Source organism: Rhinoraja longicauda, chromosome 8 (genome assembly GCF_053455715.1).
Source record: "Rhinoraja longicauda isolate Sanriku21f chromosome 8, sRhiLon1.1, whole genome shotgun sequence".
NCBI lineage: Eukaryota > Metazoa > Chordata > Chondrichthyes > Rajiformes > Arhynchobatidae > Rhinoraja > Rhinoraja longicauda.
Genome location: NC_135960.1, coordinates 51,885,030 through 51,912,129, shown reverse-complemented (window position 1 = coordinate 51,912,129; position 27,100 = coordinate 51,885,030). Strand labels below are relative to the sequence as shown.

Genomic DNA, 27,100 nt, shown 5'->3' with positions numbered 1-27,100 from the left:
CTTAAGTGATGATTTTATAAGTTCGCTTTTACCACTTCCTGAATAGTGTTGTGATATATGCTAATGTAATGTATGCTAATGTTGGGAACGTCTTGATAAAGTCCACACATGCAGCTAACGATTAGCGTAGGTGTCAAGCGCCGAGGGACAAGCGTGGAAACAGACTTAGAGGCGAGTAAAAGCAATTCCAACTGTGGAGAGAAATGACTACGCTGGGGGAGGGGCAGTCGGCCGTTCAGCAGCACACTGCGACGAGTGCAAGTGGAGAAGGGACGAGCGGCCAGCAGCAAGTGCAGCTAGCAACCAGTCGCGGCCCACTGCACGCTGCTGGTCCGTCTCCCGTGAGCGGTAGATGGCCATCAACCCCATTAACAGTCAATCGCGGAGTGATTGAGGGTTGGACAACATGGCGGTAGATGTGGACTAACTATAGTGTGGTTGCACAGCTGGACAGGCAGACTGCAGCCTACCAGACGGCATTGTTCCCTTATACAATTGGCCTGTCAGGACTAGAGATTTATAACAGTTTCGCATTCGCCAGCGACGAGCAGGGCCGGGACATGGCTGAGATCATTCAAGCATACGAGAATTACGCCACAGGCAAAAAGACCAAAATCCATGAGCGGCATCTCTTCAACAAGAGACTGCAAGAATCAGGAGAGAGCTTTGAATCATTTCTTGCTAGCCTGCGAACACTAGCGAAGTCCTACAATTTCTGCCAATACATGTCCGACAGCTTGCTCCGTGACAAAATAGTGCTTGGCATTAGCAACTCGCAGACGAGGAAATGGTTACTGCAAGAGAGGCGGCTGACCCTCGGTGGCAGTATTGACATCTGCAAGAGTGCCGAGACGGCTGAGTCACATCTCCAAGCTTTCACCGACGGTGGAAGTGGCAGGTCTGCTGCTACGGTCCACCAAATAAGACAGCCGAGCGACAAGAGGGGCGCTGCTGTGCACCAGCCACGCAAACAAAGCAGTTGGACAAAGCCAAAACAAAGCCAAGAAAAAGGCTTTCAGGAAGCGAAAGCGTGTAAGTATTGTGGTAAGGAGCATGCAAGGGACAAACAGCAGTGTCCAGCCTACGGACAGACCTGGAAAGCATGCGGCAGTCGCAACCGTTTTGCCAAAGTGTACAGAAAGAGTAAAGTGCACAAAGTGGACGACCAGACTGGCAGTGACATGAGCACAGAGTTCATCGACAGCGTCAAGCTTATAGTCAACACGGTGCAGCCAAGAGATGACGTCTACGCAACAATGCTCGTCAATGGGAAGAAAGTCGATTTCCAAGTGGACAGCAGAGCAAGCGTGAACATTTTGCCACGCAGATATTTCAAGGGTGTAGTCCACATACTGGCCCCATGTCTTAAGAAGCTCATGTTGTGGAATAAGACGACGATAGATGCGGAAGGAGTTTGCCGGGTTTAGCTGCTCAACCCCACGACAAACCACAAGTACTCCGTTGTTAATCGTGGTCAGTGATGACTACACACCGCTGCTAGGGAGCAAAGCTAGTCAGCGAATGAACTTGATCACAGTGATTGGCGAGAGTTTTCACCGTGTCGTCTGTCGTGAAGGAGAAAGTGCGTAAGGCTGAAGAATGCTATGCAGAGGTGTTCAATGGTGCACTGGGAGAGCTGCCAGGTGAAGCACACCTGCAGATTGACGAGGAAGTGCAACCAACAGACTTACTGCCATGGCGTTTACCCCATGTGATAAAACAGAAGGTGAGGAAGGAGCTGGAGAGCATCACGTGATCGCACCAATGCACGAGCTGATGAGTTGGGTCAACCAGCTCGTGGTCGCGGAGAAAAAGAATGGCGATCTCCGGTGCGTATCGATCCACGACCGCTAAACAAAGCGTTGAAGCGTGAACACTATCCGCTTCCAGTTATTGAGGACATCTTGCCAGACCTCGATCAGGCGAAGGTCTTCAGTAAGCTGGACATGAGCTCAGCTTTCTGGCAGATGAAGCTGGACGATGAGTCTAACAAGTTGATGACGATCAACACGTCTTTCGGTCGATACCGGTGGCGCCGACTGCCATTCGTTACAAGTGTACCATCGGAAATCTTCCAGCGAAGATTGCATCAAGCGCTCGAAGTGTTACCTGGAGTGATCTGCGTCACAGACGACATCCTCATCTATGGCAAAGGAGAGGCGAGGGAAGACATGATCATCGTCCACGACTCGAAGCTCGAGCAGTTGCTTCAGCGATGTGTACAGCAACACATCAAGCTCAACAGAGGCAAGTCTGTCTTCAGAGCTACCAAGATACCCTTCTTAGGGCATGTGATCACTAGCACAGGGCTGCAACCCAACCCAAAAATGGTCGGCGATGACGTCAACATGCCAGCACCCACAGATGTACAAGTACAGAGGCTAGTTGGATTCGTCAACTACCTGAACTATTTTCTACTCAACCTGACTGATACCCTGGAGCCCATCAAACAGCTGACAAAACCAGAGGTAGAATGGGAATGGTCTGCTGAGCAGGAACCTGCCGATGTCCAAGATCGAACAGATGGTGTCTGAAGCACCGATCTTGGCATACGACAATCCCAATGAGGAGCTGACGATACAGTGTGACGTGAGCAACAAGGGACTAGGGTCAGCCTTACTCCAAAAGGGACGTCCTATCGCCAATGCGAGCAGAGCATTAACCGACCCAGAAATGCAGTATGCCTCAATCGAGAAAGAGATGCTCGCAGTGGTGTTCACAATGGAGCGTTTTCACCAGTATACGTTTGGTCGTTTCAGCAGCGTGATCAGCGATCATAAACCGCTTGAGATGATAGCGAAAAAGCCACTGGTGAAAGCACTGAAGTGCCTCCAAGGAATGCTACTCCGCCTGCAGAGTTGTGACTTCGACATCAGCTACTGTCAGGGGAAGCTCATGTACCTGGCAGATACACTGTCCCGAGCAGTTAATAGTACACGGAGCAGAGAGCAAGCATTCGAGGAGTAGAGTAGTACAGGACCATGAACGCATGAAGCAGCACGTGCAGCAACGGGCAGGCAATTACAACAGGTCAGCAAAAGACCTTCTCCCGCTTCACGAAGGGGATCCAGTGCGAATGCAATCCCTCGAACAAGGGTTGGGAGAAAGCCGTCGTTAATCGCCAGCTTGATGAGCGATCATATGCGGTTCAAACCCTGTCTGACATCTGCCGTTGCAATCGGGTACATCTTCGCAAGACCAGCGTGAACCCGTCAGACGAGCTCATAGCAAGTCAACATGCGAAGCAAGGCAGTAACGTCAATGACCAGAGCGCGTCTACTGCCACAACTAGCGCGACGCAGGCGTTGGATCACCAGCCAGCGTCTACAGAAGACAAAACATCTACGGGGCAACCTGAAAATAAGGACATAGATAATGGACAAGTGATAAGTGACTCAGACAAACCAGTGAAAACCTGCTCAGGGCGAACTGTGAGGATGCCAAAGCATCTCAGAGACTTTGTTGCATATTGATTTGTCAGTGACAGTTATCATGTTTGATAGTGCATATTTTTAGAAGTTCATAATTTAGAAGTTGATAATTGTTATAGTAATGGGATTTTTTTTTTTACAACATTCGCTGTTTATCTGACAGTTTTTCTCCTTTGAAAAAAGGGGGGATATTGTGATATATGCTAATGTAATGTATGCTAATGTTGGGAACGTCTTAATAAAGTCCACGCATGCGCGTGCGAATGCACGGGAGTCCTTCTTCTTGAAATCGTGTCTCCAAACAAATAAATGTAAACTATTTCCTGGTACTGAACTCTGACTGACTGACCCCAGGTTCTTTAGTTTCTCTTTTGCCTGTTTTTTTAAAGATAGGGATTTTGCCACAGGTATTTCAATCTGCTGGGACTAACCCAAAAGCTTAGCAGATCATAATAAATGTACTGATTATCTCTGTGACTATCTCTTAAAAATCCAAATCAAAGGGCACCAGCGACTCCAGGGAGCGTGGGGGTGCCACTGACTCTACATTCCTCTCCGTCGCCATGGGCTAGGGCAGCCCAGAAGTGTAAGGAGGTCAGTCTCAAGGGATTTACCAGCTTTTTGTTTCAAGACATTTCTCTATTTAGTTTCCTGTATGAAATATTAATGACATTAAACCCTCATTTTCATCAGATCTGTAATGTTTATTCTGTCTTTTATTGTAAGGGTAAATGGAATATATTTGTCATTTATTTATTCCATTATCATATCATATCATATCATATCATATCATATCATATCATATCATATCATATATATACAGCCGGAAACAGGCCTTTTCGGCCCACCAAGTCCGTGCCGCCCAGCGATCCCCGTACATTAACACTATCCTACACCCACTAGGGACAATTTTTACATTTACCCAGCCAATTAACCTACATACCTGTACGTCTTTGGAGTGATGATTTTTCCTTTCTCAGCCACCAAGTAACAAAGGGTTATTTAACTGAAATGTTAACTCAATTACTTCTAATCACTTCCTTTTTCACGCTTGCATAGCTCTTATCATATACTGGCTCATATTTTGTTTCAAGCTATCATTTTTTTGATAAAAGAAAGCAAACAAGCAAAAGTACCGCACAACCAAATATCATACCTTTTTATTTATTAAAGCAATTATATTAGTAGTTATAAGGAAGCATACATATTAGGCTGGGAAGGGTAATGTGTGGGAGGCATGTGTAAGCAGCAGTTAATTTTGGGTTATGTCCAATTATGTCCATAATTACGTGACAGAAGAATTTTGATCACACATTCAGGCACCAGAATACTTTCATTATCCATGTGAGGTGATCTGTCATTTCAACTACATTTTACTAAATATATCCATCTACCTGCATAAAGCAGCATTATAAAGATACAATGAGATCACAATCCATGTTGTGTAATTTGGCAAGGATGAATACAACTCTAAATTGTTCAACAAATGTTCAGAAATTAAATCCTATGTATTTCAGATAATTCTATTTTATCTTAAAAAGAGCCAAGTCAGCAACTTAATCGATTATTTTAAGCCACCATTAGCAAATGTCACAATGTGAAATATTCTTTGCTTGCTGGAGCACTTATGCTAGTGTGAAAGATACATATTTAAGTAACGGTTCCTGAAAGGGATAAAATTGATTAATTCAGTCATGGAGGAAAATTGATAGCTCTTTGCCTAAGCTAAGATAAGTCTTGGGCAATCTCACTCTGATTATCTTTGGAATCATGGTGCTTATTTTTGGAATCATGGTGCTACAGCCAATGTAAAGGGATTTCGTGGAGATCTGAAGGACTTTATAAGTTCCTAAAGGGTAAGAGTTCAGGTTGGCAACCTTTTCTTATTATTTTTTAAATTTTCAGATGGAGTACAAGTGATTGAGTAAAAAGTGTCTCTCTCTATCTGTCTCTCTCACTTACTCCCTCTGTCAGCTAATTATCTAGTATTTAATGAATATGCTCAGTAATTTATAACCTCCAGTCTGATCAACAGTATTCTGCTTCTGACTGAAACCTGGTAGATGATGCAATGATATTAACAGAGCATTTGTTTCACATTTAAACGCATCATAAAAGTATATTTTATAATTGAAATTGAAAAAATTATGGTATGAAAACCTAGGCAATTAAAAAATTAACTAGATTAACATCTGTCAATATGTCAGACATGTTGCAATTCCTGTCTGACAACATGTGCACTTTCATTAGACTTTCTTCATTTTAATATGAATGCACATCTAAAAATAGAAATGGAGGCATTTGTGCTCCTGGCAATGTAGCAAGAATCTCTGCTTTAAACATAGAACCATGTTGATATGAAACACTAGTCCTTTGCATTGTATGGAAACATTTTTTAAAAAGTAATCTATTTTGTTGTACCACCAGTTTTGTTCTCCATGCTGCAGAAATATTTAAATATGATAATGCATGTTAAAATGCAACCAGCTTATTATGGAGACACACAAGACTGCAGATGCTGGCATCTTGAGCACCAAAAAAACAAATTGCTGAAGAAATGCAGGAGGTAAGAGAGCATACAAAGGAAATAGGCAATGTTTTGGGTTGGGTCCCTTCTTCAACCAACATGTTACTTCCTTGAACAAACATGCATGCAAATTGCACTATATTTCCTGAGAATCTCTCTACAATCTGAAGAGGACGACAAATAATGACTGAGATGGAAATGTATGCGCAGGAGCATTTGATAGAAGTAAATTAGACCATTGGAAGACTATGGCAAAATGTACAGGAGCCTATGTAATGGGCAGAAACTATGAGTTGTAGCACTGAATGTTTTTAGTTTTTAATATCTATGCCAAAATTCACTGAAAACTGTAAGGTCATATTTTGCACAGCAGCATGGAAAAGAAAATATGCACAAAATAACATCATCTCAAAAGGAGCAAAAGAACAAACAAGACTCAAAGTTTTTGATGCATAAATTCTCTTTGGTGGAGATCGGGACATGTTGGGGAAGTTGGTTAATTAGCACATAGAATGACAAGATTGGAAGTTCTGACATGAAGAGAAAAGTGACAAATATCGCAGTTTGTAGAAGCTTCATCCAAACCAGAAAACTATGGATCCAAATCCTACTTCAGAGATTTGAGCAAATCTTTTGGGCAGAAACTCAACGGATGCATTAACAGAGCTATTGTAATTCAATTGATATCCCATCTGCACCAGATTAATAATACTATTTCAAAGAAAAATAGGTGTTCTTCTGGCATAATTTAAAAAGGATATAGCATGGAATACGGGATGAAATAGGTATATCTTTCAAAGATAAGGACTTTTTAAAGGAACAAAGAACATTTTAAACTGATTTCTATGGCACACTTTGACTTAGGTAGAAACAGAGAACTACAGATGCTGGTTAATACACAAAAGAACTCAAAGTGCTGAAGTAACTAAGCAGGTCAGGCAGCATCCCTGGAGAACATGAATATGTGATGTTTCAGGTTGAGACCCTCCTTCAGTCTGATTGTGTGGGAGAGGGAGGGGAGTGAGGGGGGGGGGGGGGGGGTGAGAAGAAAGCTGGAAGGAGAGATTTTGAGGATAAATGAAAAGGAAACATTTGAATAAATGTTTATTGGGCATTGATTTTTTAATGTACATAATTAAAACAACCATAATTTCTAAAGATTTATTTTGTATGTGTATGCTAAATCTCTTACCGTACCTCATGTACACAGTTGAACAACTCCCAGTCATAAATTGTCATCTGGTAAGCTAAATCTTTAGAACTCATCAACTCAAAAGTCACCATAGTTCCAATAGATGGACCCTCCTGAGCTGGCAACGGCATCTAGAAAAGGCCAAACCAAATAAAAGGTATCTATAGATGCAAAATGGAATTTGCATTTCAAATTTATTTCCATCTGAATAACTGACTGACAGATAAAACACAGTAGCAACAACTTTCATTCATAAAATGATATATAAATCATCACAATGCAACTCTCAGATTGGTAATTAAAAATGCTCAAGCTAAAGGTGGAGTATTTGGGGGTACGACAAAGCTCAAATGTATGTGTGGATTCTAAGAGACTTGTAAAGGAAGAGTATGTTGGTGAGTTAGAACATAGAACAGTATACAACACAAGAACAGGCCTTTCGGCCCACAATGTCTGTGCCAAACATGCCAAAGATCATCTCTCAGAGTTAAAAGAATTGTAATATGGTATTGTTTGGTGTTCAGAAGAATTGGGCACTGATGTAGGACAGATGGAAGCAGGATCTTACAGTAGATTAGCACATCTAAAATTCTACAACAAAGCAAAAGTTTACAGAATGTGGAAGATGGGCAATTGGCTGGGAAAGAATGGAACTACATCTGAAGGTGTCTGCCCCGATGGTCTACCTGGCCTCATTCTCAAGACTTGCGCGGAACTACCTGAAGATTTTGAGGACATCTTCAACTTCCCACCACTATGGTCAGAGGTCCCCATTTGATTTAAAAGAACAGCCATAAAACTGGCTGTAAACCTATCAATTCTACAAACAAACCAATAAACTCTACACCTAAAACAACTGGGAATTGAAAATGGTGTCAAATCTGGCAACGCTGTTTACTGTCTCAGTGTACTACTGCTGTAAATGTACTGTATCTGAGATGCTCTACATAATGTATCCAAATGCTTATGTATAGTGATCCTTGCACTGATTGAAGTGTATACAAAAATGAATCTCATTGTACCTTGGTACATGTGACAAAAAAGTACCATTGAACCATTAAACCATTGAACCTAAGAGGAGCAAGATGGCATGCAAAATGTGTGAACCACTACTGGTGTTCTTGTCTACCAATGGAAATGTTATAATTGATGCCTTGATGTCAGAAAGACACTCCAAAAGCACTGAAAGATAAGTGTAACCTAAATACTATGACTGAATAGGACTATCCTCCTTACTGGATCACAATTCCAAAAAAACTGAATGGAATAAATAGATAGATTTGATCAAAGAGCAAACAAAATGAAGCAGGATTTGCGAAAAGCAAAATACTGCAGATATTAGAAATCTGAACAAAAATAATAGGAGTTGGAAATATAGCATTGGTCATGCAGCATCTGAAGAGAGAAACCGAGTTAATATTTCAGGTTGATGACCTTTCATCAAAGCACAGAACACAACTTGTCAAATAGGAGTTAATTAAAAGTGGGCTTATGAGCCCAAATGCAGAGGTACATTGTCACAATGAAAACTAATTCAAGTCTGCTTGCAGGATGTGAATGGACAGAAATAAAATGATGTTAATTAAGTTGGGTGCTTTTGAAGACCATTTCTGTTTAATTGGTGGCTTCAGAATCCATGCTAATTACAAAGACACCAGGTAGCAACAGAAAAGGGAGAGTTAAGAATCAGAAGTAATTGCAGGTTTTTCCCGCATGTGGATTTTCTGGCTCTTTGAGATGATCAAGACAAATTCTTCAAGATAGCAACAGTTGTTTGGGCTCATTTAATCTGATGCTGAAATGGCGAGAGAACTGCGCTGTGATGGTGGCAGGGTGCTTTCAATATCAATATATTGGGTTGAAAAAATGAATTTGCAAAAGAGATTGGTTCCTATTATGTTACCATTATAGTCATAAAGTAATACAATATGGAAACATGCCTTTTGGCCCAACTTGGCAACACCTGCCAACATGTCCCAGCTACACTAGTCCCACCTGCCAGCATTTGGTCCATATCTTTCCAAACCTGTCTTATCCATGTATCTGTCTAACAGCTTGTTAAATGCTGGGATAGTCCCTGCCTCAACTACCTCTTCTGGCAGCTTGTTCCAGACATTCACCACCCTTTGTGTGAAAAAGTTACCACTTAAATTCCTATGAAATCTTTTCCCCTTCACCTTAAACCTATGTCCTCTGGTCCTACTCTGGGCATATTAAAGAGGAAAATTGGTGTACATACATCGATCAGCCAACACATTATGACCACTGACAGGTAAAGTGAATAACATTGGTTATCGTGTTACAATGGCACTTTGCTGTCAAGGGGTGGGATATATTAGGCAGCAAGTGAACAGTCAGTTCTTGAAGTTGATGTGTTAGATGCAGGAGAAATGGGCAGAAGTAAAGACCTGAGCGACTTTGGCAAGGGCCAAATTGTTATGGCCGGATGACTGGGTCAGAGCATCTCTGAAACGGCAAGGCTTGTGGGGTGCTTCCGGTCAGCAGTGGTGAGTACCTACCGACAGTGGTCTGAGGAGGGACAAACCACAAACTGGTGACAAACTGGCGACAGGATGTTGGGCACTCAAGGCTTATCGATGCGCGAGGGCAACGAAGGCTATCCCGTCTGGTCCAAACCGACTATGGGAAGACAAAGCCGGTGGAGGGAGTGTGATGCTCTGGGCAATGTTCTGCTGGGAAACCCTAGGTCTGGCCATTCACGTGGACGTCAATTTGACATGTGTTACCTACCTAAACATAGTTGCAGACCAAGTATACCATGATGTCATGGCAATGGTATTCCCTGATGGCAGTGGCCTCTTTCAGCAGGATAATGCGCCCTGCCACACTGCACACATTGTTCGGGAATGGTTTGAGGACATGATGAAGTGTTCACGGTGTTGCCCTGGCCTCCAAATTCTCCAGATCTCAATCCGATTGAGCATCTGTGGGACGTGCTGGATCGACAAGTTCGATCCACGGCGACTCCACGTCGCAACTTACAGGACTTGAAGGATCTGCTGCTAATGTTTTGGTGCCAGCCAGATACCATAGGACATTTCAGGGGTCTTGTAGAGTCCATGCCTCGGTGGGTCGGCGCTGTTTTGGCGGCACACGGGGGACCAACAGCATATTAGGCAGGTGGTCATAATGTTTTGGCTGATCGGTGTAGAATTTCAGTAGGTTGCGAGAATATAAAAGGTTGTTCAGCTCATTATCATTTCTAATGCAGAGTCAAAAGACGGAGTCTTCTTTGGAAAGCGTTACGATTACCATGCAGGAGGTTTTGTCTCAGGTCAAGGATCAATCATTTAGGGGTTAAAAAAAAGGCAAAAAACAAATTGGTCCCAGTCTTTTTCCCAAATGTTCTGCTGTAGACATTCAGTTTGTGAGGCTTAGTTAGAAGATCTTTGGATGCCCAGAACAATCAATAGAATGGGATTAGTGTAGGATTCTGTGGGACAAATGGCCTGTGCCCGTCCTGTATGACTATGAACTTATTTCACCTAGCACTTCCATTGAGGACAGCTGACTGAAAGCAGCACACGTGTCAGCGCGTTCTGGCACTTTCTAACTACTGAGGAATGTGGAGATCAAATTTGAGTGCATCTGATCTCTTGTTCTACAGCTGGACTTGGTTGCATTAGTCATGGATGGCATTTAAAGTATGGACACATTCATATGATTAGTGTGACCAACTTGGATGGAAGAGATAAGTGAAAGTAGCATTTTTATTTATTTTGATAAATATTAGGTGTTTAAAGTTAAATATTTTATAATACAATTAACCCTTCATTCAATTATCAAGTTAAAAAAAATTCTTTCTACTATTCTGAAATGCCTGATTATCACAGACGTGGAAATAATTGAAAAGGCACTAACAGCATGATGTAGTCTGTATGAATGTCCAAATGGTAGTTGATTAGATGCCATGTAATAGTTTATGATCGATGTTAGAGGCCATAGAAGACAAACGGTTGTAGTCGCATGGATAGAAAATCAGCAAAGTAACTGAAAATGGCAAGTGCACTTGTCTTTCGGACAGAATGTGGTTAGTGTTTCACAAGGTTCAGTTCTAGGACAGCTTTTCTTAATATACATTAATGACTTGACGTCAGTGTACACGGACATCTTCTAAAGTGCAGATGACTTGGGTGTGTAGTGTTCTGTGAGGAGGATTGTAATAGATCTTGATGAGATAGAGACAAGCTGATAAAAAAAAGTGGACAAATGGCAGGTGAAATTTAATGCTTAGAAACATGGAGCATTATATTTTGGTAGGAAGAAAGGGCGCAATCCTTAACACATGTGCAACCTTGCAGGGCAAACTGAGCTCCAGACAGACAGAGACAAGAAATTGCAGATGCTGGAATCTTGAGCAAAAACAAAGTGCTGGTGAATCTCGATGTGTCAGGCGGCACATCTGTGGAAGAAAAGGACGAACAACGTTTCAATCTGAAGAAGGGTCCCAACGTGAAATGTCATCTGTCCTTTCCCTCCACCTGAGTGCTTGATCTGTTGTGTTCTCCCAGCTCTTTGTGTTTTGCTCCATGCAGAGATGCCTGGAGTTCAATTTGTGCTATTGAGTTATTATGTGAATGGTGGCCGATTAGGAAAAGGGGAGATGCAACGAGACCTGGGTGTCGTGGTACACCAGTCATTGAAAGTAGGCATGCAGGTGCAGCAGGCAGTGAAGAAAGCAAATGGTATGTTGGCATTTATAGCGAGGGGATTTGAGTATAGGAGTAGGGAGGTTCTGCTGCAGTTGTACAGGGCATTGGTGAGACCACACCTGGAGTATTGAGTACAGTTTTGGTCTCCTAATCTGAGGAAAGACATTCTTGCCATAGAGCGAGTACAGAGAAGATTCACCAGATTGATTCCTGGGATGGCGGGACTTTCATATGAAGAAAGACTGGATAGACTCGGCTTGTACTCGCTGGAATTTAGAAGATTGAGGGGGGATCTTATAGAAACCTACAAAATTCTTAAGGGGTTGGACAGGCTAGATGCAGGAAGATTGTTCCCGATGTTGGGGAAGTCCAGAACAAGGGGTCACAGTTTAAGGATAAGGGGGAAGTCTTTTAGGACCGAGATGAGAACGTTTTTTTCACACAGAGAGTGGTGAATCTGTGGAATTCTCTGCCACAGAAGGTAGTTGAGGCCAGTTCATTGGCTATATTTAAGAGGGAGTTAGATGTGGCCCTTGTGGCTAAAGGGATCAGGGGGTATGGAGAGAAGGCAGGTACAGGATACTGAGTTGGATGATCAGCCATGATCATATTGAATGGCAGTGCAGGCTCGAAGGGCCGAATGGCCTACTCCTGCACCTATTTTCTATGTCTCTATGTTTCTGTTTCTATGCTACAAAGTTGCAAAAAGTTAGTGTATCCGTGGCAGTCATGCAGAAAGAAGAGTGAACACAAGGCTTGTTCAAGCCTATTAATGATCCTGTGAAAAATTAAAATTATTTTTTGTTGCAGCTTGTCTTCTCTCCAATTTTCCTCCCTTTTCCCCAATACTACTAATAGTTCTCAATATTCTACTGTATGCTGATTTTACATTCAGTGTTAGATCGACCTCTTTTTTTATTTGCATTTGTTGTTTTCTCTTGGCATCAGCAAATTGCTGCCTCATCTCAAAGCTGAAAACATACAGTATTCACCAATGAACCAGAAGATCAAATTTGAAGTCTTTAAAATTATCAATCCAGTATTTTTAAATCTGTATAAATATACAAAATACTAATCTCCAGGTACAACGGCATGGAGCCTAGGGGAAGGTTCAGTGTAGGCATCAGAGGGCTAGGAGTTCCTAAAATTATGTGGTATTCAACTTAAGATTGGCACAAAATGCTCAGTAGGACAGGCAGCATCTCTGGAGAAGGAATGGGTGAGATTTCGGGTTGAGACCCTTCTTCAGTATTCAGATAACATTGTTACTTATCACCCAATATCAATAATATCTGAAAGTGCAGTTGCTGAAATCTTGAGCAAAAACATGATATCATTTGTGATATTTGACTGCAAAATAATAGTGCCTAATCTTATGGTAATTTGGACTTGTAGATTTTAAAATTAAAGTAGGTAACAGAAATATTTTGTTTGGATTCTCAATTGCAAAAGTGAATATGCATCTGATTGATTAATGCCTAGTCATACCATGTATTTTTTTGAAAAAGCTTTGACATATTTTCAGACTTCGAAAGAAAAGTACTAAAGCAGGCAATAAGAGAACTTGCACAGAGTTAGATAAATTGCAAAGAAGATACATACCAGAGAATCAAATTGTTCCCTTGGGCAAACAAACAAACGACCATTTACATTTGTCGTTGTAAAAACTGAAATATCACTTGGATTCAACACCATTTTTTCTGAAATAAAAAAGCGAACAATTAAATAGACTCTAAATGATATTATCCTTACCACAATGCAATGTAGATTGATTTAAGAATATTGAAATGTTACTGTCACAGGTGCTCGTTCACACTGGGGACCATACCATATGGTACCCTGTTCCAAACCAAGTAAAGATAATGAATTGACAAGCCAATTGCTCCCATGGAAAATGGGAAAGATAAAATAAAATTAACTGGATGAATTATCTAGCCAGCATAATGTTCTTACTTCAATATCTTACTTATTTACTAAGACACAGAAAGAGGCCATTTTACTTATCAAGACCATGTCAGGTAGCAGCGGAGTCATCCCAACAGTCCCCATCTCATTTCCTTCTTTCCCTAGGACCCAGGAGCTCGTTTCCTCTTGCACCCCATTAGTTCCCCTTCAATTATTTTGGCACCTACCTTCAAGGAATAATTTACAGTAATCAATTAGCCTGTTGGTTTGAGAGGAGTATTGGCCCAGCCTTGAAAGTAGGCTGCCAACCTATCCTCTTGTCTAAACAATACTGGATCCCAGAAAGGATCCTAAAAAGAGGAATGTTCAAAAGGACATCAATATTTCCACTGATATTTTGTGATGTAAAACTATATGTAAATTAGTAGTTCAAATTTTGCAATATTCAACCTGAATTCAGTGACATCAGTAATGAATCGCTTTTTGGTTGATCAGATGTTTAACGATCGGTTTATTCTCACTCCTTATAATCCTTTAAGCACTTGTCTTCATTTTTAATGAAAAATAAAGCAACACATTTCCGTCATAGAGTGAGTCATACAACATGGAAACAGCCCCTTCGGGACAACCATAAATTTCAAAAGCTTTGTCTTATACGGTGCATATTAAATACAATACCTCCAGCTGAGCTCATTTTCACAAGAATTGGATCTTCCACCGATCCAAGCTTGTCTGTTACAGCAATGATGATATCCCTTACAGAAGCTGCTACGACGACACGGATTGTGATGTAAGTATGATCAATGCAGTAAACCTTAAAGAGAACTAGAAAGAACATGTACAATTTAACAACTTTGTGAGAATGTGAGGAAAAGTCCACAAAATAACAGAACTAGTCAAGACAGCAACCCCAGGAATTAAAAGAGGAGGCCCTGGCAGGAAGTTTGATTGACTTTCGGCATCAGCCAACAGATGTATAGCCCAGATGTACTTCATGGACCAGTGCTCCACAAGCTGAATGAAACAGTTATATTATCAGTGAAACCTTCTTTACCATTTCTGGACTGGCCAGCACTTTGGAGGTCTTTAAAATAACAGCCAGCAGCTATGATGCAGAGCAAGTAAGGGAATCCATTTTGGATAAATGCTTGATTGCCAAATTGAACAGCAGGCTCTATGAACTTCAGCAAATTAACAAGCATACCATTGCTCAGCTTACACGTAAACACAAATGCAAATTACTCTGTGAAATTGCCATCGAGTTTCTTTTCAATATTTTATTGAAAAACAGGAAGTCATTTATATTACACCCATCAAAATCTCATTCTACAGGTTGATTATCTGATTAAACTATTATGTTGTGAAAATTCAACCCTACTTTGGTGATCTTGATTTAAATGAGCAACGTCTCAATCTTTCTCATGCACGGCCTTAAATACTTAGATGTAACTGAAGACATGAATGATTTTAAAGAGTACAATCAAGTGTCTCTGTCCAGTAGGTTCAGGAATAAAGCGCTTTTGAACGTGTTTAAACATCCCAACCACCACATCCTGGCATATGCTTCACAAGCATATGCTTCAGATGAATACATGGCTTGAAAAATGGTGCAAGGGGGAGGGATTCAAATTTTTAGGACATTGGAACCAGTTCTGGGAGAGGTGGGACCAGTACAAACAGGACGGTCTGCACCTGAGCTGGGATGGAACCAATGTCCTAGGGGGAGTGTTTTGCTAGTGCTGTCAGGGAGGATTTAAACTAATGTGGCAGGGGGATGGGAGCAGGAGCAGAGAGACAGAGGGGTGTAAAATGAGGGTAGAAGCAACAGGTAGCAAGGTGAAAAGTAAAAGTGGTAGGCAGACAAATCCAGGGCAAAAATCAAAAAGGGCCACTTTTCAACATAATTGTATAAGGGGTAAGAGAGTTGTAAAAACAAGCCTGAAGGCTTTGTGTCTCAATGCAAGGAGTATACGTAATAAGGTGGATGAATTAAATGTGGAGATAGTTATTAATGATTATGATATAGTTGGGATTACGGAGACATGGCTCCAGGGTGACCAAGGCTGGGAGCTCAACATCCAGGGATATTCTATATTCAGGCGGGATAGACAGAAAGGAAAAGGAGGTGGGGTAGCGTTACTGGTTAGAGAGGAGATTAAAGCAGTGGAAAGGAAGGACATTAGCTTGAAGGAAGTGGAATCGATATGGGTAGAGCTACGAAACACTAAGGGGCAGAAAACGCTAGTGGGAGTTGTGTACAGGCCGCCTAACAGCAGTAGTGAGGTTGGGGATGGCATCAAGCAGGAAATTAGAAATGCATGCACTAAAGGTGCAGCAGTTATAATGGGTGACTTCAATCTACATATAGATTGGGTGAACCAAACTGGCAGGGGTGCTGAGGAAGAGGATTTCTTGGAATGTTTGAGAGATGGTTTTCTAAACCAACATGTCGAGGAACCAACGAGAGAACAGGCCATTCTAGACTGGGTATTGAGTAATGAGGAAGGGTTAGTTAGCAGTCTTGTTGTGCGAGGCCCCTTGGGCAAGAGTGATCATAATATGGTAGAGTTCTTCATTAGGATGGAGAGTGACAAAGTTGATACAGAAACAAGTGTTCTGAACTTAAAGAAAGGTAACTTTGAGGGTATGAGGCGTGAATTGTCCAAGATAGACTGGCGATTGATGCTGAAAGGGTTGACGGTGGACATGCAATGGAAGGCATTTAAAGGTCGCATGGATGAACTACAACAAGTGTTCATCCCAGTTTGGCAAAAGAACAAACCAGGAAAGGTAGTGCATCCGTGGCTAACAAGGGAAGTCAAGGATAGTATTAAAACAAAAGATGAAGCATACAGATTATCCAGAAAAAAAGTAGCATACCAGAGGACTGGGAGAAATTCAGAGTCCAGCAGAGGAGGACAAAGGGCTTAATTAGGAAAGGGAAAATAGACTATGAGGGAAAACTGGCAAGGAACATAAAAACAGACTGCAAAAGCTTTTATAGATATGTCAAGAGAAAAAGATTAGTTAAGGCAAATGTAGGTCCCTTGCAGTCGGAAACAGGTGAATTGATCATATGGAACAAGGAGATGGCAGACCAATTGAACAAATACTTTGGTTCTGTCTTCACTAAGGAAGACATAAACCGTCTGCCGGAAATAGCGGGGGACCGGTGGTCTAATGAGATGGAGGAACTGAGGGAAATCCAGGTTAGTTGGGAAGTGGTGTTAGGTAAATTAAATGGATTAAAGGCAGATAAATCCCCAGGGCCAGATAGGCTGCATCCCAGAGTGCTTAAGGAAGTAGCCTCAGAAATAGTGGATGCATTAGTGATAATTTTTCAAAACTCTTTAGATTCTGGAGTAGTTCCTGAGGACTGGAGGGTAGCTAATGTAACCCCACTTTTTAAAAAGGGAGGGAGAGAGAAAACAGGGAATTATAGACCAGTTAGCCTAACATCGGTAGTGGGGAAAATGCTAGAGTCAGTTATTAAAGATGTGATAGCATCACATTTGGAAAGTGGTGAAATCATCGGACAAAGTCAGCATGGATTTACCAAAGGCAAATCATGTCTGACGAATCTTATAGAATTTTTCGAGGATGTAACTAGTAGAGTGGATAAGGGAGAACCAGTCGATGTGTTATATCTGGACTTTCAGAAGGCCTTCGACAAGGTCCCACATAGGAGATTGGTGTACAAACTTAAAGCACACGGTATTGAGGGTTCAGTTTTGAGGTGGATAGAAAATTGGTTGGCGGACAGGAAGCAAAGAGTAGGAATAAACGGGTCCTTTTCGGAATGGCAGGCAGTGACTAGTGGGGTACCGCAAGGCTCAGTGCTGGGACCCCAGTTATTTACAGTGTATATTAATGATTTGGACGAGGGAATTGACTGCAACATCTCTAAGTTTGCGGATGACACGAAGCTGGGTGGCAGTGTTAGCTGCGAGGAGGATGCTAGGAGGCTGCAGAGTGACTTGGATAGATTAGGCGAGTGGGCAAATGCATGGCAGATGCAATATAATGTGGATAAATGTGAGGTTATCCACTTTGGCGGCAAGAACAGGAAAGCAGAGTATTACCTGAATTGGGAGAAGGGGAGATGCAACGTGACCTGGGTGTCATGGTGCACCAGTCATTGAAAGCAAGCATGCAGGTGCAGCAGGCAGTGAAGAAAGCGAATGGTATGTTGGCATTCATAGCAAGAGATTTGAGTTTAGGAGCAGGGAGGTTCTGCTGCAGTTGTACAGGGCCTTGGTGAGACCGCACCTGGAGTATTGTGTGCAGTTTTGGTCTCCTAACCTGAGGAAAGACGTTCTTGCCTTAGAGGGAGTACAGAGAAGGTTCACCAGATTAATCCCTGGGATGGCGGGACTTGCATATGAGGAAAGACTGGATAGACTGGGCTTGTACTCGCTGGAATTTAGAAGACTGAGGGGGGATCTTATAGAAACATATAAAATTCTTAAGGGGTTGGAGAGGCTAGATGCGGGAAGATTGTTCCCGATGTTGGGGGAGTCCAGAACCAGGGATCACAGCTTAAGGATAAGGGGGAAGTCTTTTAGGACCGAGATGAGAAAACATTTCTTCACACAGAGAGTGGTGAGTCTGTGGAATTCTCTGCCACAGAAGGTAGTTGAGGCCAGTTCATTGGCTATATTTAAGAGGGAGTTAGATGTGGCCCTTTTTGCTAAAGGGATTAGGGGGTATGGAGAGAAGGCAGGTACAGGCTACTGAGCTGGACGATCAGCCATGATCATATTGAATGGCGGTGCAGGCTCGAAGGGCCGAATGGCCTACTCCTGCACCTATTTTCTATGTTTCTATGTTTCTAAAATCATCTAAGCGGAAAAAAAGCAGCATTTTATGGGTCTGTTTGACAACAAAATACTTTGAACTTACTTTCATTCACACTTCTTATGGGCTGTCTCTTTTGAAGTCTATCCTCACCAAAACTAAATTGGCGTAAAATAACTTTGTTCTGAAATCATATAAAAAAAGATTTAATCTTTAATTGGGATCATGGTTCAGACACCCAAAAATCAGAAAAATAATGACTAATGATAATATACTTTAGGTATATTTATGTACATTTATATCCTTTTATAAATGTAGTTAAGCTTTTAAACCAAATTACTCTTAATATTTACAAATACATGGCACTAGATTCATACTTTGAAAAGGATGTAATCAAATATTTTTACACAGTAAATTAATTGGTTCAACTTTAGAATGTTATTTTATTGGTACCTTTTTCTGTGAAGTTTTACCATTTCCTTCTTCGGAGCTACATAAAAGAAATTCATTGTTAGCTGGTACAACATAATGAAGACAAAAAGAAAGAAGGCAATTAAGCAGAGAAATATATATTACAATGATGTGAGCATAATATGTTAGTTACTACAATTTTATGCCAAGGGATGACAGAACATATTTTTGTGTCAACATTTGTATATTACAAAAAAAAATCAATGAGTCTGGGAACTAGAACTCTTAAGAAGCCAAGGTAAATCTGGAACCAAAACATCCAGCAGCTGGGTAAAACTACCAACTGTTGCCTGTAATTTTTATGTCTGCATTACTGTTCTCATGAAACTGTATTGCAGGCTGCTGATAGCTGAAGATGATATTACAATGAAGGGACGAGGAATAAAGTGGAGGATTGTTGTGGTCAGTTTTGCTTCCAGAATAGCACAAAGATTAATACATCACATCCATGCCAACTGTCAACTACTTATCTATACTAATCCCATTTAACTCTGACAATTGGACAAGTCTCTTTTCCCTTTGGTTAATATTCACAAAGAGGATCTTGAATTATTAATGCAAACATAGAGAATCTTTATGTATTAAAGAAACATCTTGAATTGAATTGATTTGAATTGAATACATTTTATTAGCCAAGTATGTGTACATACAAGGAATTTGCCTTGGTGCTTTGCTCGCAAGTAACACAATATACAGTAGACAATTAAAAATAAAACATTATAATTTAAACATGTGAAGAATGAAATAAAATACCAGAGCAAAAGGAGGCTACAGACTTGTCTTCAGTTATTTCTAAGCTGTGTATTACAATATTTCTTGAATTAGTCATTTGGTGCAATTTTATGGATATTAGAATTCATCTGAGAAAAGATGAAATTGTGAACTTTTTCACAAATATAAAATTAAAATAACTTTATTTCACATCTATGTTTCCAAGGTTGAGAGAAACTTCATGAGAAAATAATATTTCCCCGATATTTCTAGTTTCAAGATTTCTATCCCTATTTTCGTCTCCAAAAATAGCCATCAATTGGCAGTAAAAATAAAGAATTTGTTCAGGCTCTTAGGAAATATTAATCCAAAGGAATAGAGACTAATTGTCAGAGTTAAATTAGAACATAACATTTTAGAAGTCAGAAGTTAATTTTTTTTAATGAATAATGTTCTCTGCTGACCTACCATTGAATTGAGGGCAAACAACTATATTCATAGTCTCTAAATGTGTTGCAGATATTTGTTCATTTTACAGAAGACAGATAAATCAGTGACTATTTACATTATTAAATATAGATGTTGTTTTAGAGGCTTTTAGATGGGTACATGAATATGCAGGGAATGAAGGAATATGGATCATTTGCAATGAGATTTGTTTATCTTAGCATCAGGTTTTGCGCAGACATTGTGGGCCAAAGGGCCTATTCCTGTTTCTGTACGTTTCTATGTTCTATATCTTTTTAAATCAATGGCAGCTCTAAAGCTTAACTAGAGATGTTTTTGGATTATTTCACTTCTCACATTAATAAACAGCAAAAATTATGTTGATGCCAATTTGCTTAGGAATTTCAAAATGATACAAGGTGATAATATTTGCTTTCCAATAGTTCCAATTAAATTTAAATACAAGGAACTGCAGAGAGGCTGGTTTACAAAAAAATGTTATAAAATGTTGGAGTTATTCAGCGGGCCAGGCAGCATCTCTGGCGAACATTGAAATGCAACGTTTCTGGCTAGGACCCTTTGTGGACAGATAGTGATGGTGGGGAAGAAAGCTGGCAGAGTGGAGGGGCAGGACAAACCCTGGCAGCTTTTTTCCTGCATGGCTTCTAATTTCTTGAATGTTGTTGAAAGTGCTTTTATTCAGGCAAATGGAGAGTACATCACCACAATCTTCCCTTGTAACTTATAGAGGGGGATATGTTGAGATATGAAAGGTGAGTGATTTGCTGCAGGATGCCCAATCTCCAAACTGCTTTAGTGATTACAACCTTTTATATCAGATTAGAGTAATATCATATCAAATTAATAAAGTGGACACTTTGTAAAAGAAAATAAATGCACATGATAGGTAGCCATAGCAGAATTGTTTTTGCTAGGATTGCCAACCTATCCAGTTGCCAAGGTTAGATCATGTAGCCAAGTAGAATCAAACCACATTGCATGCTCCTCTTAAAGGTCAGTACACACACACAAGCCCTTTAAGCCAGTGAAACAAATTATGGTTGTTTATGACAGATGTTCACAAAGTCAAGAAATGAGGGCCAGTTTCTTTTGAAGTGCATTAATGACAAAAGTTGAAAATCAAAATTTTATTCTAAAACAAACCACACGTTAACTAAGAAGTTACAATCAGTAATTGTTGCACATCTTCACTTTGCATTCTTTTTAAACTTTCCTGATGAGCTCAGATCAAAACTATAAATATCAGTTGAGCCAAGCTTATCTTATTTCTATATCTATTATAAAGCACATTGTTAATAATAAGGCAATGACAACAACCAAAAAATCAGTGAAGTGTACAAAGTCAGATAGCTCTATGTTTTGCAATATAATTTTTCAAATGTTGTAAATTTTATTGAGAAAGACTTAGGAATTACAGCAAGCACATTTAAAGCCAAAAACATGCTTTTTTCCCTCAATCAGGATGTTAAACTAATAAGAATTGTACATGATACACATGCTCCAGCCCAATGCACTAATTATTTTGTGCAGGAAGGAACTGCAGATGCTAGCTTACACCGAAAACACACACAAAATGCTGGAGCAACTCAGCAGGTCAGGCAGCATCACTGGAGAAAAGGAATAGGTTACGTTTCAGGTCGAGACTGTTCTTTGGACTGAGAGTCAGGGGAGAGGAATAGTAGAGGTATGAAAAGGTACAACACAAATCAGAGCCGGCTCAGATTTATTTTGCACCTTTTCATACTTTTAGTTTCCCTCTATCCTGACTCTCAGCCTGAAGATAGCTCTGAACCCCTATTCCTTTTCTCCAGAAATGCTGCACGAATTCTTTTAATCTGTTTTTCTTAGCATAGTGGCTGAAAGTCTTATTGACACACAAAGTTAAAAAGAAAGCTTAGACTTTTAGCGGCATGGTTGTCATCAAGTAGACAGAGATTGAATTTCGACATTTGCCTAGCCATATCCAGAGCAGAAGTTTTGAAGATAACGGTGTAAATCATCTTTATATATGTAGAAAACAACACTTTGGATGTTGTCCAGGGTGATTTTAATCATATTTCTGGTTTTAACTTTCCCACCACAGCAGATATGTGGTCAGATTTTGCTGTAGTAATTGTGGAAAGGCCTTCAGTGTGCACTGCAATTACTTGCAAAATCACATATCATTTGCCGAAGTCTGGATGCATACTCAATCAGGAAATTGCCATCTGAGATTCTTTGGTCACAAATCTTGCCATCTGCTCACATTTCAATTGCTCTGAGCAGAATTGATTTACTCATTAGACATTTTTCATCATGACAGTTAAAGTTTGCCAGCTAAATTTTAGGCTAGGGGTGACACCGTGGAGCTGCCGTAGAGTTGCTGACTTACCGTCAGAGACCCAGGTTCAACCCTGACGGTGGGTGCTGTCTGTATGTAGTTTGTGCGTTCTTCCCATGACCGTGTGGGTTTTCTCCAGATGCTTTAGTTTCTTCCCACACTCCAAGGATGTAGAGGTATGTAGGTTAATTGGCTTCAGTAAAAATTGTAAATTGTCCATAGATAGTGCTAATGTATGGGGATCGCTGGTCGGCATGGACTCAGTGGGTCAAAGGGCCTGTTTCCTTGTGGTGTCACTAAACTAAACTAAGCTAAACATTCCTGTGTATGTACCTTAAACAATGTGATAAGTTTAATGACTACCACACAATCTTTGATATTTAAAATTAGGACTTTAATGTTGCCAATGTTAAAATGAATTCTTCTTATCCTTAATTCTAGTTTTCAAAGTAAATAAAATAGGTATTCCATAATTGGTTTAAAAAATCATTCTCAACCTTAAATCAAAATTCAATTATACAGAGAGTTTGTAAACATTTTCAGTTTATGGACAAAACTATAGCAGAAATGTTTGGACTATTGAAGGTTTTCTAAAACAAACTTTTCAAGTAATAAATAATTAGGAAAATAAACTTACTTTTGCTTTACTAGTTTCTCCAGTTCTTGGAGTTGTTCCTTTAAAGCAGGAATCATTCGCGAATCATCAGACACAGATACATAGAACTCCTGCAAAAATCTGAGAATTAATCGTCTGTATACTCCAAATTGTCAAATCTATTTGAATTATTTTCTGTTTTAATAAAATCACTGAAGAAATCTTATTCCATGTTATTGACAGCAGAGACGTTGGTTTATTTCAGAATCATTGTTTGTATCATTTGTATTCATTTGATTTTAATGGGAAGGTGATTGCATTTTTAGTTAAACAGTAGTTTGCTGTTAATGTCAAAAAAGTTATTCCCCTCAAAAATGTTTAATTTTAACTATGTTTCGCTTCAAGCAGATAAAAAAATTGAATTCAAAGAATGTCACTTCAAGTTACTCCTTTAAACTACAACCCAATTCAAAATGATGAATGTATACAGTATGCCTGTATATTCTCTGTATTGTGAAAGAAAAATAATGATGCTCAAATGTTAACAGAATGAAAACTTTAAAAATTATGTCCTCATTTTCACTTGTATACTAGTTATTTCATTCCCTGCATTAGCAATCACTTTATAAAATTATGACAGAATATTATTTCTCATTTATCACATAATTCAGCCATTTGTTGTCTGATATTACTCTATACCCTAACAAGTCATTAAACGTAATCGCACAAAGAACATTCATTGGATGTGCTCCAAAATGTGAAGTCTTGAAATGCAGTCCAGACTTCATGTTTTCTTGATTCATTAATAGACAATTCTGTGTCTACAACGTAGCTTTTATAAGCTTAGTTAATGTGCATGTGATCTGTGAAACAAACCTGTTCTACAGATGACACTTGTGCACCATCTAGTGTTTAACTGGGTAGTTCTTGTTGAACTGTGTTCATTCCGCACAATTATTTTTAAAATATCCATGCCTACTTTTTCATACTCACTAAACAAAACAGACATACAAGGAGCATCTACAATAGCATGCAAACCAAATGCAAGTAAAACAATATTTACAGTTTCAATACGTCCCAAATGAAACGTCACATATCCAAGTTCTCCAGGGATGCTGCCTGACCCGCTGAGTTACTCCAGCATTCTGTGTTCTTCAATATACTAAAGTTTACTATTGACCTAATTACTATCAGCTAGTCCATTACCATGGTGGCGATTTCACGTTCACTTCACTATTGACATTAATCTGGTCCTTTTAGTAGCAAGCCATTAATGAAGGGGGCAATTTAGCAATATTGAAAATGACCCAGTGAACATAGTGAATGCAACTTGCTTTACAAATATAAATATAGGAAATATGTCCTAAACATTATTTTACAATCTACCAAAATAATGGAAAAACAATTTTGAAATTCCTAATGTGTTTAGTTTACTTTAGAGATACAGCATGGAATCAGGCCATTCGGCCTACCAAGTCCATGTGAACCATTGATCACCTCCACACGAACTGCACTTGAGGTGAGGATCGAACCCGGGTCTTTGGCACTGCAAGGCAGCAGCTCTACCAGCTGTGCCACTGTGCCATCCTGAATAATGTGAATAAATGTTATCAGAAAATATTATATATCCATTTCACCAATTGAATGCTACGATAGACACCATAGGCTGCATCACTCACTTCTAGAAATGCTACAGCAGTTTCTTCTTCTTGTAATAATTCTGCATAAACATTTGTCCAGTGCAGGACAAGACGGATGACACGTCTCTTGTTGTTGAGCGCATAGTCCATTTTCTCCTGCTCTGTGCCCTGCGATGCATCTGAATGGTAGGTACACATATGTTAAGGAAACTTATACCAAAATGTCTGTAAAACCAAAAGTTGCCCTCGTCAATTGCTTCTGACTCCAATTCACGATGTATCTTAACTTTCCTTTGTGAACTATCATTGCCATAACTCTAAAGGCTTTTCAAAGAATTCAATTCTGGATATTAGAAACAGAATTATATAATTACTTTTCTGTCCAAAATAAAAATAACTGCCATGACAGGGTAATGAGAGTACACGGATGAATAGGTAATCCTATGCAAAGATAATGACTTTATGTCGGTACAGCATCAAAGAATCATTTTTGATTGCCGGGCAATACATTAAATTGCAATACCCTATCAGATATACATTTAACTATCCCCTGGCTTTAACCAGTTCTGTGGAACAAAAGCTAATTTCTGATTTCAAGTTAGAATACAAGCTCAAGAGACTGGAGTTCTACATTGTTCCAGTGTGGAATGGGTTAATACTAATTCTAACCTATTTTTGGCACTACAATTATGCTGAGAGATTGTATATAATTGTCAGAATCAAAAACTCATGCAGATATTTTGTGCACAGTGCTCACCTGTAATTCTCATTCTGTTCTGCAGATTTAATGTCTCAATCAGGCATTTGAGTAATAACCATGTCTATCATCTATATATAGTTCTCCAAAGTACTCTAACTGGAACAATTCATATTATAATCCATGTGGCAGTACCTGAAGAATTGTATACATTTATTACAAACATAAAAAGGATATTGAGCCATGAGAGCTGAGAAAAGCTGGCTGTGTTGCATAAAAGTGCAGTACATCAGAACAAAGTCATCAATGAATGGATCTGTTAAAATAACTGTAAACAAAAATTGTATCATTTCTACATTTGAACAAAAATATAGAATCATTTGTAGTTAAGCTGGCAAATATCATATTCATTCTGAAAATGTAAAAATGTATGAAATACAGTAAAAGGTATTATTAAAAATTGCTGCAGAAATACTATTGCCTAGAAACTGGATTAGAGAAAATTCATTTGCATCCAATGTTTGGGTGTAAGAACAGGCAACCTGTAAAATTCAGACATGCTCTGCATTGTCTCTCCATGCATTGTCTCTCATGAACCCTTGCCAATGGAAAGCTAGATCAATCAATTCTGACAATGTCCTCGGATATATCTGATCAGGCCCGACAGAGTTAAATAAAGGGGGTGTGGCTGCGTTCTGCAGCTGCAGCTCACCGGCAGTCTCTCTGTCTTTTCCTCCTCAACGGAGATGCGACCTTTACCGTGTCGTATCTCCGTTTGCGCTACGGCCTAACACCGTGGAGTCGGCGGACTCCAGCTGGGATCGACCTTGAAGACTCCGGTCACAGGGCCTGGACTTACCATCTCGGAGGCTTCGGCCGTGGGCCCTGCAGACCGCAACAACGGGAGTTCGCAGGTCCCTGGCTGGCGACCGGCTTTCGGGAGCTCCAGCCGTAGCAGCTTCGACCGCCCCGAAGCGCGAGGTTTGGTCGCCCCACTCGCAGGCCCCTCATCGCCCTGCGTGGCTCGGCCGTGGCACTTTCCATCGCCCGGTGGGGGCTCAGGACCTTCATCGGCCTGCTCGGCTCGGCCCTGGGACTTTCCATCGCCCGGTGGGGGCTTCAAAAGTCGGGAGCCTCGATCGCCTCGTGGCACCACGGGAGAAGAATGAGGAGGAGATAAGACTTTTCTTTGCCTTCCATCACAGTGAGGGTGTGCCTGGAGCAATCACTGTGATGGCTGTTTGTGTTAAAAAATTGTAATTGCGTGTCTTGTGTTCTTTATTGTCTACTGCCGGACCCTGACGTGAGAGGACGCTGGCGCTATTTGTTCGCCGCTTCTCCGTCAGGACAGTTCGTTTGTTTGTTTTTATGTCATGACTGTTTTTGTAAAGGGTCTTTGAGCATTTGGAAAAGCGCTATAAAAAATAAATGTTTATTATTATTATTATTATTATTATTAAATACCTTCATAAGCTTTAGGAAATTCAGCACTTCGACTATTATATGAACTGTTCCCAAGACATCTCCATTAACTGCTCCAAGTTCCCTAGTCTTCTTTTTTTCCACAGTAAAAAACAGGAGAAATACTCAGAGGACCTTGCCCATCACCAGAGGCTCCACATAAGAGATTGGTTAGGAGCTATATTCTCTCTCTAGTTACCCTCTTTCCCTTA

The 27,100-nt window shown here is 40.3% G+C and overlaps 1 protein-coding gene across 2 annotated transcripts in view; it reads right to left on the bottom strand.

Moving 5' to 3' along the window:
• The window catches only part of rapgef4a (Rap guanine nucleotide exchange factor 4a), a 171,407-nt gene that overhangs the window by 18,095 nt on the left and 126,212 nt on the right, over positions 1-27,100 (bottom strand). For both annotated transcript variants that reach the window (XM_078403958.1, XM_078403959.1), the window contains exons 16-23: positions 25,665-25,755; positions 24,770-24,920; positions 23,133-23,221; positions 18,979-19,015; positions 18,631-18,709; positions 14,407-14,553; positions 13,426-13,523; positions 7,156-7,281 (exon numbers count right to left, since the gene is read on the bottom strand). In XM_078403958.1, the coding sequence (XP_078260084.1) occupies positions 7,156-7,281; positions 13,426-13,523; positions 14,407-14,553; positions 18,631-18,709; positions 18,979-19,015; positions 23,133-23,221; positions 24,770-24,920; positions 25,665-25,755 (818 nt within the window). The remainder of the gene's footprint in view (positions 1-7,155; positions 7,282-13,425; positions 13,524-14,406; positions 14,554-18,630; positions 18,710-18,978; positions 19,016-23,132; positions 23,222-24,769; positions 24,921-25,664; positions 25,756-27,100) is intronic.